Source organism: Rhinopithecus roxellana, chromosome 9, assembly GCF_007565055.1.
Source record: "Rhinopithecus roxellana isolate Shanxi Qingling chromosome 9, ASM756505v1, whole genome shotgun sequence".
In the NCBI taxonomy this organism is placed as follows: Eukaryota; Metazoa; Chordata; class Mammalia; order Primates; family Cercopithecidae; genus Rhinopithecus; species Rhinopithecus roxellana.
Window position 1 is genome coordinate 96101915 of NC_044557.1, and position 16342 is coordinate 96118256.

The 16342-nt window shown below is 40.2% G+C and overlaps 1 protein-coding gene across 3 annotated transcripts in view; it reads left to right on the plus strand.

The window, feature by feature from the left end:
* Positions 1–16342, plus strand: part of ASAP1 (ArfGAP with SH3 domain, ankyrin repeat and PH domain 1) — a 407716-nt gene that overhangs the window by 219311 nt on the left and 172063 nt on the right. For all 3 annotated transcript variants that reach the window (XM_030937519.1, XM_030937518.1, XM_030937520.1), the window contains one exon: positions 15294–15439. In XM_030937519.1, coding sequence (XP_030793379.1) covers positions 15294–15439 — 146 coding nt within the window. The remainder of the gene's footprint in view (positions 1–15293; positions 15440–16342) is intronic.

Genomic DNA, 16342 nt, shown 5'->3' on the forward strand with positions numbered 1-16342 from the left:
ACCAGATTTTTTTAAAAATCTTTTTGAATTACAGTAAATTGATTAGTAAAAATAACAGTTCTTAAGCTCTTAAAAGGCTTTAGATAGAAATACCATGATTGAGCAAAATCTAAACAAATTTCTTTGGGCCTTCAAGGCATTTTGCATTCTTGTGGGTCCATTATTACTCCTTGGGAGGTGAATACAAATTAAAATAATGAGTTCCTTCAGAATGGTCAAGGAAGGGTTTTTTTTCCCCCAAAAGTGAATATACTTACCCAGGAGAGCATTACTCCTTAAATTATGTGGGGATAAACTAGAGGGATTCAAAAGAATGCTGTTTAAAAATCGGTGTCTCTTTCCAGAATAATATTAAAACCCCAGGCTTCTTAGGAAGTTTCAATTTTTGGATCCTAGTTATTGACTCGCATATTCTTTTACTTGAAATTAGAAGCTATTCACTGCGTGTACGAGTCTGTGTATGCACTTCCTCCATTTTGCTAGTTGTAGAATGAGTGCTCTCTTTTTACTTAAAATGAGTTAATTTTTTAAATGATGTGTGCTTCTGTCTTTGGGGAATATACGTCATGATAAATTAAGTAGTTTTAAATAAATTTGTGAGTACTTATCCCACGACCACTAGTTTGGTGTTGGTGTATTTTTTTTTTTTTTTTGGAGACAGGATCTCACTGTGTTGTCCAGGCTGGAGTGCAGTAGCGCAATCTCAGCTCACTGCATCCTTGACCCCCCAGGCTCAGGTGATCCTCCCTCCTCAGCCTCCCGAGTAGCAGCTGGGACCACAGTTGCATGCCACCATGCCCAGCTAATTTTTGTTTTGTGTGTGGGAGGGAGGTGGTGTTTGGTAGAGATGAGGCTTCACCATGTTGCCCAGGCTGGTCTTGAACCCACCTCTGCCTACCACAGTGTTGGGGTTTACAGGCGTGAGCCACCACGCCCAGCCTAGTTTGGGGTTTTTTTTTTAAGCCTTAGGATGAACAACAAATTTGCTCTGTTAAAGGTGAATATAAAAATGTGTTTCTATGCTTTAATGATTTATTTTGGTAAAAATAAATAATAGATGCCGTTTGTTGAATACCTACTCTGTGCCGGGTAGAGTACATTGTGCTTTTCAGTCTTCAATTAATTATTTTCACTGTTTACATAAAGATTCAGATTAATGACTGTTAGGAACCACCTTTGAGCCTTAAACAGACCCTTCTTGACAACTACAGTCAAGATTCTATGACTTTACCTATGTCTTGCTGCCTCTTATTTCAAATTGCATTTTCATCATTCTTAAATGGTTTATGTCTCGTCAAAGTAGGATTGTATTTTCCTGCATAATAAAGCTGTTGCAAACATGTACTTTTTTCTTTATGGAGAACAGTATGGGTGCTGAGGGGACTGGAACACCTCGTGCTGATTTTTCTCACTGGTGTTTTCTGGCTTCTTCCCCCATTGTGAAAGTGCAGTGTGATATTAATGTGTTTACTGTAGAAAAATAAGATGAGCTAAAAGAAAAAAAATAATAGTCACATATCTTTTTAAATTTTTTTTTCAAGTTAAAGGTTTGTTTTTTCCATTATTTAGATTCTTTTTCTTTTTTTTTTTTAACTCAAGGTCTCACACTGTTGCCCAGGCTGGAGTGCGATGGCATGATCTTGGCTCACTTCAGCCTTGCCGTCCTAGACTCAGGTGGTCCTCCCACTTCAACCTCCTGAGTAGCTGGGACCACAGGCACTTGCTACCATGCCTGGCTGATTTTTGTGGTTTTTGTAGGGACGTGGTTTTGCCGTGTTTCCCAGACTGGTCTTGACCACCTGGGCTCAAGCAGTTCACCCACCTTGGCTTCCCAAAGTGCTAATTACCAGCGTGAGCCACTGCTCCTGGCCCATTGTGTATATTCTGAATCACAAACACACACTTTTGGAGTACCCAGCACATCTGTGTTCTCTGTGGCCCTCATTATCTTACTTGTCCACATTTGAGGGTGATGCCTTTTCCCAGAGTTCTGAAGTGGAGAAGCCTAGTTGAGGTCATGTTTTGGAGGAGTGTCCTATGCTGCCTGTACAGTGAGGAGTTGGGATGCTCCTAGGTAGAGAGCTGGGATGTGATCTCTACTCTGACAGGAAGTAACTAAGTATTTCTTCACAAGTCCTTCGTTTCTCAGGACCCTGGTTTTTCTACCAGTGAAACAGAGATGATTTTTTTCTTGTCTGTTTATGAAATGAGATGAAGATACTTTTGTAGCCTCTAAAATGTCCTGTTTATACCCAAAGGGGAGTTGATAGTTTCTAACAATACCGCATTTCCCTAGCAACTGATCCAAAGAGACCTGCCCCTGTTGATCTCACATGTGCTGTTGTCCTTCCCTCAGACTCGCCAGCTGTGCACCCAGAAAGGGCAAGAAGCTTTGTCTTCAGATGCAGCTAACATTTCTTCTAATTCCGAACATTTTGGGGTCATAGATAGCACCCTTAGTAAACCTCAGAAAGACAACACACGTTATCTGAACTTAAAACAAAAAATCTTACAAAGCAGAATATTTCAGTCAATTTCAGGGGTTTTTGGAACCCCTGACATTAAGATCAGAACCACTGATTTATATAAACAATATGTTATATATAATATGTACTATGTTATATATAGTATAATATATAATATGTAATTGATTAAACATACAAGCATTGATTGGAAATGCTTTGAAATGTTTTACTGACAGAGATTGATGATTAAAAATAGTTCGGAGAGTCCAGGTGCAGTGTGGCTCACACCTGTAGTTCTAGCAATTTGGGAGACCAAGGGAGGCGAATCACTTGAGCCCAGGAATTCGAGACCAGCCTGGGCAACATGGCAAAACCCCATCTCTGCAAAAAAAAAAAAAAAAAAAAAAATTAGCTGAGCATGGTGGCATGCACCTGGGGTTCCAGCTACTCAGGAGGCTGGGGTGGGAGAATTGCCAGAACCAGTGAGGTCAAGTCTACAGTGAGCTGTAATTGCACCACTGCACTCCAACCTGGGCAACAGAGTGAGATCCTGTCTCAAAAAAAAACCACAAAAAAAATAGTTTGCAGAGCGCTAGTTCAGAGGGTAGCTGCTCAGGCTGAGTCCTGTCCTAGGCTACCACCTCATTAGCAGAACAAGAACCCAATGAGGTTTTATTGTCTCGATTTTACATATAATTTATAAGCCAAGAAACTAACTCAGAAGGACTTAAAGGTCGTACCCAAGGCCATAATTCTAAACACTAAATAACCTTTGTATCCCATTGTAGGTGCTTAGTGAAAGTTTGTGAATTAGTAGTAAAATACGGGGTCCTATTTTTAAACACCTACTGATTTAGGAGGATTGGCTCCATTGGGTGGTTATACTGTGGAGGCTGAAGCAGGGGAGGAATTGGTTGTGTCTTTGCTACCTATTTTAGGGGCCAGATCTCAAAGCATTGCAATTACCTACAGAGCCATCAGTAAATCAAAGTGTAATGTGTACTTCTTCTGGCAGGTAGGAAGGCTGTATGATGAAGCCAGAAGAGAGAACATTTCTACTTCTGCTGTAGGAGAGTGATGTTCAGGTGCTGTTTAAATCCTGAGTAATAGCCCTGTGGAACTCTTTGGGTATCTTTTCTTGGGGCTCTGTTATTTAATGGATTTGTCAGTGCTGCAGAAATGAGAATATGCATGCTGAGTTTCCAGATAACACCCCAGAGGCTGGGGCCAGACTCCTGCTGAGGCTTGGCTAGGACTTTGAAAGAACAACTCCAAATTGAAAATGACCTTCAGAAATTATAGAAATGAATCATCCAAAGTGGCATGGAGAAAAGCAGTTTTAAAAAATGTCCACAAGGCTTTCTGCCTCCAAGGACTTTGTCTTTAATCTTAACAATAGACTAATACAGTTAGTGGTGGTGGGAAAATGTAAGGAAACTGAGACTCAGGGGAAGTGAATTAATTTGCTCATAATCAGCAGTTGTTTCTAAATTAGTGTTATAGATAAGAAAATAAAGAGCTTAGATCCAAAATCCAGCCCTCATTCCCCAATAATATGGTGTCTGTAAAGTTAAAACAAAGACCCGGACAGGTGGCACTAAGTTTATGGATTGGTGTGGCAAAAAGGATCTGAGCAACTATCTGATGATGGACAGGAACAGAGGGCAGTGCTTTTAAAACTTAACCTATCACAGCACTTTGGGAGGCTGAGGTGGGAGAATTTCTTGAGGGCTGGATTTTGAGACTAGCCTGGACTGCATAGTAAGACCCCATCTCTTAAAAAAAAAAAAAAAAAAAAAAGCCAAGCGTGGTAGTGCATGCCCATAGTCCCAGCTACTAGGGAGAGGCCAAAGTGGGAATATCACTTGAGCCCAGGAGATCAAGGCTGCAGCAAGCTATGCTATGACCATGCTGCAGCATTACAGCCTGGGCAACAGAGCAAGACACTCTGTCTCTTAAAACAAAACAAAATCTTAACCTACCTAGCTCTAGATTGAAGGTGGTAAACTCTGGGGCAACCAAAGACTCCATGTTAGTTTCTGTTTATCTCAGCCCACCTAAGCAAACACTGGCTTCATTATTCCTGAGTATTTTATGATACCTGTATGGTTATGCTGCTACCTCTTGCCACACCCCAAGTCTGCTTGTTAAACAACTATTCATTTTTCAAGTTTCTGCTCAATTATCTTCTCTTATGAAACCTAATCTGCTCCATTCAAGTGTCGTCTCTGTGTTCTTTTTTTATCAAATATTAAATAGTTGCCTTCTATAGGCCATCTTAAATAGCAGTATGTTTTCATACAGAAGAAAGAAAAAAAAGTTAGAACTCCTCCTTCTGCCATATAGATAATTTCATTGCAGATGTATTAAGTATTTAAATATTGAAGTGAATAAAACTTTAAAAAGTTTAATAATTTACTTTCACAAACCCTTTCCTGTGCTATATAAACAAATACATTGTTTTGGGTTAAAGATTAAGTGTTTTTAAAAATACTAACTATTAGAAGGCTTAGGAACATAAGGCAGGAAACCCAAAAAAATCTTTTGTATACAGATTGATATATATGACTACATGACATTTTAAAATTTCTCTGTGGCAAAGGGCACCATTAACAAGTTACAAGATAAATGGAAGAAATATTTGCAACACATGAAAGTTTCTATCCCTTGTACAAGACATTCTTACAAACTGATAGGAAAAATACTAGCATCGGAAAGCTAAGCTAAATATGTAAACAGGCAGAAAAGGAAATGTTAATGGACAATAAAATACAAAAAGATAGACTTACTATAGTCAATTTTTTATACGCATGTGGCCAGAATTAAAAAAGAACAGTAACATCTGTGTGCTGATATGGTTGAAGAGAGTTAGCCCCTGTTATATGTGCATTGCTGCTGGAAAGGTGAATTGCTTTAACCAGCTTCTCTGGAAAGAATGTGGCAATATTAATTAAAATTTGAAATGTTCGCACTATCCTGCAGCAGTCCTGCTTTTGTGAATATATTTTTCCAGAGGTAAAGTAATGGCATGTAAGAGCTTGTGTATAAGAGTATTTATTGCAGCGTTGTGTTTTGATGGCAAAAGCTGCAGAAAACCTAGTATCCTCTCAGTAGGGGGATTTGTTATGGAACATAATCACAGTTAAAATAATTAGATTTACTTATATTAAATTTCATGATTTTTATTCCATAGCAAAAAAGCAAGCCATGGTGGTCGATGTAATATCCCATTTATTTTTTTAAAAAGGGAGAAAGGGGTGAAAACACCTATATTTGTGTGTCTGTGTATGTATGTATATTTTTTTAAATCATAAGGTTTCACTGAGATACACTCCAGATTATTAACTTTGCTTATTTTAAGGAGATGGGATTGGAAAAGGGAAAAGGAAATTACAATTTTATCTTTACAATTTTATCTTTATATATCTCTGTAATAGCATATGAATCACTTATATAATTTTAAAAACATAGAATTAAATATTTTATAAGTGTGATTAGTGCTACAAAATATGTATAAGATAATATAAAAAGAATTTGTCACTTCCCCTTTTATGGCAGTGCTATGTTTTATGTCACATATTACATGGGTTTATTATTACATTATAGCTCACTGTATTTTATATGGCTGGCACATGGCTGCTGGTATTTTTTGCAAGAAGGAAAAAGGCTTGTTTTATGAGAATCCACTACATGCAGTGAGCATTTTACTGAGCACTCACTATGTGCCAGGCCCAGCACTGGGAACTGAGCATGTAACTATGTAAAGCTGAGACCCCCAGCTTGTCAAAAGGCTAAGAAGAGAGTGAATAACAGGATGCTTGGTAGGTTACACTTACATTGAAAGTCAAGGTGAGTCCTGAAATTGTGATGGAACTTATAGACAGGAGAACTTTGGATAGGTTGTATGACTGGAGTGTAGTAACACACATATCCCAGCTAGCCTCTGGAAGATTTTTCTTCGTTCATGAGGATAAGATGATAAACACATGTTTATCATGTGTTCCTCTGTACTCTTGATACAGAAGAACTTGCGTAAAGACCTTGGAAGAGAGGCTAGGCTCCCAGGAAAGAGTATGGGAAATTAAGGAAGTGAGACTCTGGAGTGTGGAATGGTACTTAGCATCTTATAAACACCCACTGCATACCAGATACTAAGATGAGGCACTTCGTAGTCTTTCTCATCTATTTCCCTTAAGGAAAATGGTTTGGAATGCTCTTTATGATAGATTTATGAGAGTATTCTCAAGGCCTTATTATACCCATTAAGTAGAAATAATTCTTTGTGGTTTTATAATTTTTTTGTGTTTTTCCAAAAGAGCTTTTGTATTAATTTTGACACCTTTACCTCTTAGTGGCCAATCAGCAGGGCCGATGATGTTATTAGACCTGTTTTATATATAAATTAAGGCCCCTAGGAGCTTCAGTCTCCTGACATGGTAGAGTCTGGAGCTAAAACCTGGATTTTCAGGTTTCTCAATCACTTGGCATCTGGCTAAAGTTAAAAGACTTCTAGAGGCTCCTACACTTAACCAAGTACACTAGTTAGGAGCACAGGCTTTAGGGTCAGTGCCTGTTACTACTGCTTCTTATCTGTATGACATTGGGGCAACTTGCTTAACTACTCTAAACCAGTTTCTAAATTGTGAACATTGAACAAGATAACGCAGGAAAAATACTTAGCGTACTTCTTGGCACATTAATCAAAAATTGTAATTGCAAATAATTATCTTTATTATTACTTTGTCAGTATTATTACAGGACAGGAAGTCTTGTTTTATTTACCTTTTTGTTCCTGGTATTTGTCATCAAGTCTTTCACATAGTGGATTCTGAATATATATTGTGGCACACAATGTTCTGGTATCCACGATAGTCTTTCCTGAGTGTGTCAGTGGAGAAGGATAGGTTTTAGAATCAAATGAAGTGGGATCTAATCCTTTCCTCACCACTGAGTTTCATTTTTCTTATCTATAAAGCAACTGCCTTGAGGGAGTATCACAGTGAGTTTCAGGATATTCACTGTGATTGAATCCCTCTACATAGTCAGTGCTTAATAAGTAGCAGCCATAATTAGAGTTGCTGAGAATCAAAAGTTAGGTTGGCAGGCAGTCCAGTCCAGAGGTTTTGTGACAATTGCTCAGTTTGGTAAGGTAGAACACATGGTGTTAGTTAGACAAACCCCTCAGGGAGAGACCTATTTAATAATTGCTATGGTTCTGAGAGTTTTGAGGAAGGCCTCATTGGCTGAATATACAAAGAAAGTTTAAAGAGTATTGAATTTTAATGTATTCCTAAGGTATTTGCTATTGCCAACCCCTAGGGATAGAAACTCTTCTGCGTTGTCTGAAGCCTCTGCCTCCTGTCCACGGGGTAAAAGGCTGGCTCCAATGCAGTGGCCAAGGACGGATAGTTGGTATGGTTGTCATCATTGTGTCATTGCCATTATAAATGTTTATTGAGCTCATCGTGTACCAGGCACTTGGCATGCAATATCTTACTTAAATTTAGTAACATCTCTATGAGGTAAATGCCATTATAATTTCCATTTTCCAGATGGGGAAGATGAGGTTTAGAAAGATAAAGCTACTTGACTGGCCGGGCACGGTGGCTCAAGCCTGTAATCCCAGCACTTTGGGAGGCTGAGGCAGGTGGATCACAAGGTCAGGAGATCGAGACCATCCTGGCTAACACGGCGAAACCCTGTCTCTACTAAAAAAAAAAAAAAAAATACAAAAAAATTAACGGGGCGAGGTGGCAGGCGCCTGTATTCCCAGCTACTCGGGAGGCTGAGGCAGGAGAATGGCGTAAACCCGGGAGGCAGAGCTTGCAGTGAGCTGAGATCTGGCCACTACACTCCAGCCTGGGCGACAGAGCGAGACTCCGTCTCAAAAAACGAGAATGAAAAAGCTACTTGACCAAGATACCACACAGACAGTAAATGATAGACTTGAGATTTGAACCTAGGCCTGTCCTACTTTAGGATGTGGAGTATAGGGGAGGGAAAAACATTCCTGGCTGACATCTGCAAATTAAATGGACAAAAGACAAATTAACAGGAGAAAAGGCTTATTTAGTATGGCCATAAAGGGCCTCACAGAAAAGAAATGAAAAACCCCAAAGAAGCAGCTAGGCCTAGGAGCTTATATACCATTTTAGCAAAGGGCAGAAAATTGTGGAGAAGTGACAAGACAGAGAAAAAGAGGTTTCTAGGAATTATAGGACAGTAAATGATAGGGAAGATAAATATAAGGGGGAAACAAATAGATGATAGGGATTATTTTAACAAGGTTTATTTATGCAGATTCATCTTAGTGCTGACATTTCATCTCTTGTGACAAGGGTTTTTCTCCTCTTCCTAGAAAGGAGGTAGGGGAAAACACTTTTACAAAGGGAGATTTATGCCTGACTTTTAGGCAGAAAATTTTCTTCCTTTCCTTTCCTTCCATTTCCTCTCCCTTCTTCCTTCCTTCCTTCTCTTTCTTTCTTTTCTTTGCTTTCTTCCTCTTTTCTTTGTTCAAGGTCTCACTCTGCCACCCAGGCTGGAGTGTAGTGGCACGATTACCACTCACTGCAGCATCGACTTCCCAGGCTCCAGCAATCCTCCTGCCTCAGCCTCACAAGTAGCTAGGACCACAGGCTCATACCACAGTGCCTGGCTAATTTTTGTATTTTTGGTAGAGGCCAGTGATATGGTCTGGATCTGTGTCCCTACCCAAATCTCATCTTGAATTGTAATCCGAATTGTAATCCCCACGTATTGAGGGAGGGACCTCATAGGGAGTGATTGAATCATGGGGGCAGTTCCCCCATTCTGTTCTCATCATAGTGACTGAGGTCTCACAAAATCTGATGGTTTTGTGGGGAGTTTTTCCTTCCTTCACTCTGCACTTCTCTCATACTTCTCCTTGCTGTTACCATGTGAAGAAGGATGTGTTTGCTTCCCCTTCCACCATGATTGTAAGTTTCCTGAGGCCTCCTCAGCCATGCTGAACTGAGTCAATTAAACAAACCTCTTTTTAAAATAAATTACCAAGCCTTAGGTATGTCTTTTAGCAGTGTGAGAACGGACTAATACAATGGGGTTTTACCATGTTGCCCAGGTTGGTCTCAAACTCCTGGGCTCAAGCCATCTGCCCACCTCAGCCTCCCAGAGTGCTGGGATTACAGGTATGAACCACTGCATCCAGCCACCTTGCTGTTTCTTAATTGCTTTAAGCTCAAAATAATAGTTATGCTGAAGTGGTTTGTTTTGGGGTGGCATATTCTAATTTAAATTTCCTTATTTATGAGCTGTATGAACAAGGGTAAGTGTTTGTATCTATACAGTTAGGATGGTAATAGTACTTATCTCATGGACTGTTAGTAAGAGTGAATGGAGTAATGTATTGTATCTAAAGTGCTTAATACAATAACATACAGTCAGTAAACTAGCTCTAATCATGATTATTACTGGAATAGTAATACTACAGTAGTAAATCGGTGATTAGTTTATATTAGCAATCTCCCCACAGAAATGCTGGCAGTTGAAATCCTGATGAAGTGGCCTTTTCTGGTCTAGTTGTGAAAACTAGACCAGATTTCATTCTTGTATTATTTCATTCTTGTTTGAACTGAAAGGATTCACCTAGCTCTTAGAATTATCTTGTAGGCCAGGCATGGTGGCTTATACCTGTAAATCTTAGCACTTGGGGAGGCCAAGGTGGGAGGATCACATGAGCCCAGGAGTTGGAGACCAGCCTGGGCAACATGCAAGACCCCATCTCTACAAAAAATTAAAAATTAGCCAGGCATGATGGCATGTGCCTGTAGTCCCAGCTACTTCGGAGGCTGAGTTGGGAGGATTACTTGAGCCCAGTAGGTTGAAGCTGCAGTGAGCCATGTTCATGCCACTGCATTCCACGCAGGTCTACAATAGCAAGACCTCGTCTCAACAACAACAAAACAATTATCTTGCCTTCTGCAACAATGTCATGGATGCCAGAAGTTTCTTAGGAATATTGGGAAAGAATGTCTCTTCTTCACGGATGAATCACTTTTCTTTCTGTGTTCTTTTCTTTTATCCAGTCTCTTTCTCACCTACTTACCCTAGCCCCCACCGTACTGTGTGCCCAAAAGTCTTCCAGCACTTGCGTGTAGTAAAGATGTTAAAACAGCTGCATCCTGCTCTCTAAAACCTCTGGAAGTGAGTGGGCCATTTTCTGCCTTACCAGTCCCTCTCCTTCAGACACACTCATTCCTGTGGCAGTGCTCCACCATTGCAGCTTTCTTTCCCTCCTCTTCCCTATACCTCTGAACTGACATTCCCCTCAGATGGCTGAATGTACTCTGCAATGTGTTCCTCCCTTCTGCTGTTGCCCTTGCTATTTCCTCCACCAGAATCATGGTTCCTTGCTATCTCACTCTCTGTGCCTGTTGAAAATCTGCTGGGTAAACCCTTAATTTTGTACACAGGTGTGTGTGTCGGGGACATGTGTGTGATCTTTCTAGTATTGACATTGATAACTTTATAATACAGTATGTTAAAAAAATAAGACATGTGAGACCTGTGTTTTTATTCTGTTTGATATTACAGACATTTCTCTGTATTATAAGTAGTCATGGATATATCGCGGTAACAGTAGCTGACATTTTGGGGCACATGCCACATGTCAGGCACTATTTTAAGCACCTTACATTTAATTTTCTATCGTTTTTATTTTCATAGGATTATTATTATTATTATTACCCCAAGATATGTCTTACTAAACTGTTATATTTCTAAGCTAGGCAATTTTTTTCATATATATAGACACACGCGCGCGCGTGCGCGCACATATATATGTGAGACATATATATGCCAGTATATACACACATACATACATATGCATATATATATAGAAAGAAACTACGTGGTTATTCAGCTGTGGAATTAGCAAAACATACAGGACTCATGACCTAGCCTATACTTATCTAGTCTTCCGCCTCACTCACATCACATTTCATGTTCATCTACCTAATTAAGCATAATTCTTCCCTTGCAGAACTAGTGAGGGTGAAATATGAGACTTAGAAAGCATAAGCATTTGGGTCACAGAAGGTTCTCAGCTCCTCCCAACACCTTCTTCCCATGGCCTGTCTCTGCCTTAGCCCTTAGCCAAGTCCATCTTATTCTTCAATGAGTCTGTCATCACTGATAGACTGAGAGCTTCTTGTAATTCTTTCTAACCTCCGCATGAAATTTCAATTGAGGATAATGGCTGTATCTAGGGAGGGAAGGAAAGAGATTGGAATTGGGTAGAGGGACAGAAGTAGGGGAATAGGGGATCATTCTTTAATATTTTATTTATTTATTTATTTATTTATTTATTATTTATTTATTTATTTATTTTAGACGGAGTCTCGCTCTATTGCCCAGGCTGGAGTGCAGTGGCTGGATCTCAGCTCACTAAAAGCTCCGCCTCCCGGGTTTACGCCATTCTCCTGCCTGAGCCTCCCGAGTAGCTGGGACTACAGGCGCCCACCACCACGCCCGGCTAGTTTTTTGTATTTTTTTTAGTAGAGACGGGGTTTCACTGTGTTAGCCGGGCTGGTCTCGATCTCCTGACCTCGTGATCCGCCCGTCTCGGCCTCCCAAAGTGCTGGGATTACAGGCTTGAGCCACCGCGCCCGGCCAATATTTTATTTATTAAACTGGGTGGTGCATACATGGATATTCGATTACTCTAACAAATTATATTTTTCACTTGAAATATTTGATAGTCTCAAGAAAACAGCCTATATACCTGTTTTTACTACTGAGGTGCTTCCCTTGGGAGCAGGTAAAATGAACAGACAGCTGAATTCTTTTTTCATAGGTCTCCAAAATCAGAAAAGGATATCAGATGAGGTAGGAGTCTTGGTGGTAAGGTGGGACCTCTTTGGCCTTAGACATAAGGTATCAGGACTAGCTCCAGCACATGAGGGAGACACGTGTGTCCTTTCGGTTGAGCTGGTGTGGCCTTTCTTTTGTGTTTTTCTGAGCCGCTTCTCTGAGTGAACTTGGACAGTAACCAGAGCTGCATTTTTTAATATCTCAGCCTGAGATGCTGACAACCACTGCAGGCACCATGAATTTTTAATGTGGTGATTAGAAGGCTGGCTAGGGCCTCATTTCATTTCACTGGACTGCTGTGACACTTGTTTCCTTCATGGTATTTAGACTTCCTGGGTTATTTCCCAATCCAGACTCATGTTCTGTTTCATGAGTGCCCATTGCACCCATGCACTTGCTGAGGTGTGTTTGAAAGCAAAATTTAAAAATTTGGTCTCAATTATTGAACATCCTAGGCTGTTTCAGAAGGGGATGCTTCTTAAATTCCTGAAAAGGAATTCAATAAATCCAAGTCAACAAATATTAACCAAGCCACAGCTTTGAAAGTCCAGCTCACTGAAAGATCTACAGCAGTGTCCATTGGGTAGGGATGCAGAAGTGAACCACAGGTAATCTCTGCCTCTTGCAGTCTGGTGGTAGGAAAAGTGTGTGTGTGTACATATATACACACACATATATATGAATATATATGTGCATACATATATATGTGTGTATATACACATATACACACATATATATATGAAAGGATGTGGTAGAAAATCCTGCAGTAGAGGTACAGAGAATTGTGGACAAGGAAGGATTGTTTCCAACTAAAGGAAGACTTTATGAAGAAAAATAATTTATTGTAAAGCCTTTAACGATATGACTTTGATAAATATCTATTCACTTATTCATTCTGTAACTATGTAGGGAAATTCATGCTTCTCTGTGCAGCACAACAGGGGAGGGAGATGGAGAGTTGAGTACAGGCATCTGAAATGCTTCCAAAAGAACATGGTATGCATCACTTCCACTCACATGGCCTTGGGTGGTGCACGCCATATTTCCTGCCTTACTTCAAGAGTGTGGGGAAATGCAGTACTCCTTTCTGTAACCCTGCAAGGATTGAGAACTTGGATATCCATGACAAGTGGTAATGTCTGCCGCAAGAGTCACAAGATCTGATGCACATTATAACAGTGTTACATTGAATGCTGTGTCAATACCAGACTACTGGGAAGCAAAAGCAGCAACAGAGAGACCATTTCAGAAGCAGAGTATATTTACCATTGCCACAGATAGGGGACTGTGAGAAAAAGAGGGTTTGGGAAGAAGATCAAGAGTTTGGTTTTAGACACGTTAAGATTCAACATATTAACAGAGAGTGGGTTTGTCTGGGCTGGGGATATCAATTTGGGATTTATCAGCTGATAGAAAGTATTTAAAGCCATAAGACTGAGATCCCAAGAGAGTAAGGAAAAATAGAGAAGAAAGGGCCAAGACTGAGGGGCCTCAACATGATGAGGTTAGAGAGATGAAGAACCAGCGAAGACAATGGAGAGGACCAGTCATGAGGCAAGAGGACACTCAAGAAAGTGTAATATCCTGGAAGCCAGACGAAGAACATGTTTCAAGGCAGTGGGGGGTTATTGTTTATGCAGTATTTGCTCTATTAAGAAACTGTTAGATACTTTGTGTCAGCTCATCAGTAGCACAATTCTGTAAGGTAGTTATTGGTCTCATTTTATGGATTGGAAAACAAAAGCTCAGGGAGGAGAAAATTTCACCAGTTATTGTTTTTCATGTGCACCTAATTCATCTGATCCAATTCTGAACATTTTGCAGCAAGAGATGGACTGTGAAAAGCATTTTACAAATACTATTCCTCAGACCCGGAACTTAGACAAAATTAAAGGAAATGAAGATTAGTTGCAGGGAAAGAAACCTGTTAGGACACATGAATTTTTCTTTTGCCATCCAAGATTATTTTTTCAAGGAGAATTTTCTTCTTTTTCAGATAATCATAGTTTCTTTCTTCCTTTTCCTTTTTCCTTTCCTTTCCTTTTTCTTTTGCTTTCCCCTTTCCTTTCCTTTCCTTTCCTTTTTCCTTTTTCCTTTCCTTTTTTTTTTTTTTGAGATAGAGTCTCATTCTGTCACCAGGCTGGAGTGCAGTGGTGCAATCACAGCTCACTGCAGCCTCAACTTCCCAGTCTCCAGCAGTTCTCCTGCCTCAGCCTCCCAAGTAGCTGAGACCATAGACGCATGCCACAACACCCAGCTAATTGTTAATTTTTTGTAGAGATGGGGTCTCGCCATATTGTCCAGGCTGGTCTTGAACTCCTGGGCTCAAGCAACCTGCCTACCTTAGCCTCCGAAAGTTCTAGGATTACTGGCGAGAGCCACCATACCCAATCACAGTTTCTTAATTGCTTGAAAATGGGATGTAATTTGACCCCTCAACGTATGAGGAATTAGTGGATTAACTGGACTATAAATGAGCTAAATTCTGTAAACGCAAAAAGGTAAGGCGAGGCGCAGTGGCTCACACCTGTAGTCTCAGCACTTTTGGAGGCCGAGGTGGTCGGATCACAAGGTCAGGAGTTTGAGACTAGCCTCACCAACTTGGTGAAAAATACAGAAAATTAGCTGGGCATGGTGGTACGCATCTTTAATCCCAGTTACTCAGAAGGCTGACGCAGGAGAATCACTTGAACCTGGGAGGTGGAGATTGCAGTGAGCTGAGATCATGCCACTGTACTCCGGCCTGGGAGACAGCGTAAGACTCCGTCTCCAAAAGAAAAGTAAAAGGGAAAATCTTCCTTAGTAGAGTGAGTTAGAATATTTAGTGTATTCCTAACCTAACCTTTGGGACGTGTGCAATAAATAATTGGTACAGTTTATGCTTCCATTTTGAGAATTTGTAGTGATCAGTATTCAAAATAACTTTTCATTGTGGCAAATAATAGCTCAGACTCCTTTCTTCTTCTTTTTTGTTTTTAGATCATGTACAAAATGAAGAAAACTATGCACAAGTTCTTGATAAGTTTGGGAGTAATTTTTTAAGTCGAGACAACCCCGACCTTGGCACTGCATTTGTCAAGTTTTCTACTCTTACAAAGGAACTGTCCACACTGCTGAAAAATCTGGTAAGACATTACATATGTGAGTAAAAAGAAGTACAGCCTTTCCAAAATATTATGTCATATGGAGAACATTTCTATAATCCTTCCCCCTCAATCCTTGGTCCTAGGGGTGAGAAAGAAAAAGCAAAAAGCTTTTTAGACCTAAGTGACTTCTACACTTCCAACTAAAAAGCTTTTTAGTCACCTAGGATTTGCTTAAAGAAAATCCCATTGTGAAATTCCTGGAATTTGTACCTTTGGCCCAGCTGATAGAGTAGGTTTATTGAAGCTGAGAGAGAAACTGCTTAACCTGAGTTCTCTTCCATATCTCTACCATTGATTTTTTTTTTTAAAGATTACCTTTAGCAACTTTTGCTTTTTGATTGGCTGAAAGAATAATGATGATTTCTGTGTTGAACATACGTTGGAAATACACATTGAAAGTATATCTCACTTGTGCGAAGGTGATCATGCATTTTGGTTTCTGATTTATGAATAATGAACCTCCCTCAACTCCCCGCATCCTTTTAACGCCCGACCAAGAAAAGGGTTTTGAGATTTAGGGAGTCTCTGGTTTCCGAGGTAAATGACAGGAAGAATCCCTAAAGATCTGAGACACTAGAGGTGCTGGCCCCAGGAGGCAGACCCAGGGATGGGGGTGGTAGAGGAAACTGTTTGCCAGGCAGTCATGTATAGGCATACCCATGTTGTGCTGCAACCCCCTCCCCAGCCCTCACACCATATGCACACTTAGAAAGGTTCTGGGTAACACCACCTGGACTGATGTTGGTTTTGGGGGATGAAATTATTTCTCTAAGGGCCACCCAGTGAAATAATTTAATCCTCGTAAGTCCCCAGAGAAAGGAGTACAATGAGGTTGAAAGGTGCCAAAGGAAAACTATTTATATCATGCTTTTCCAAGTTAGC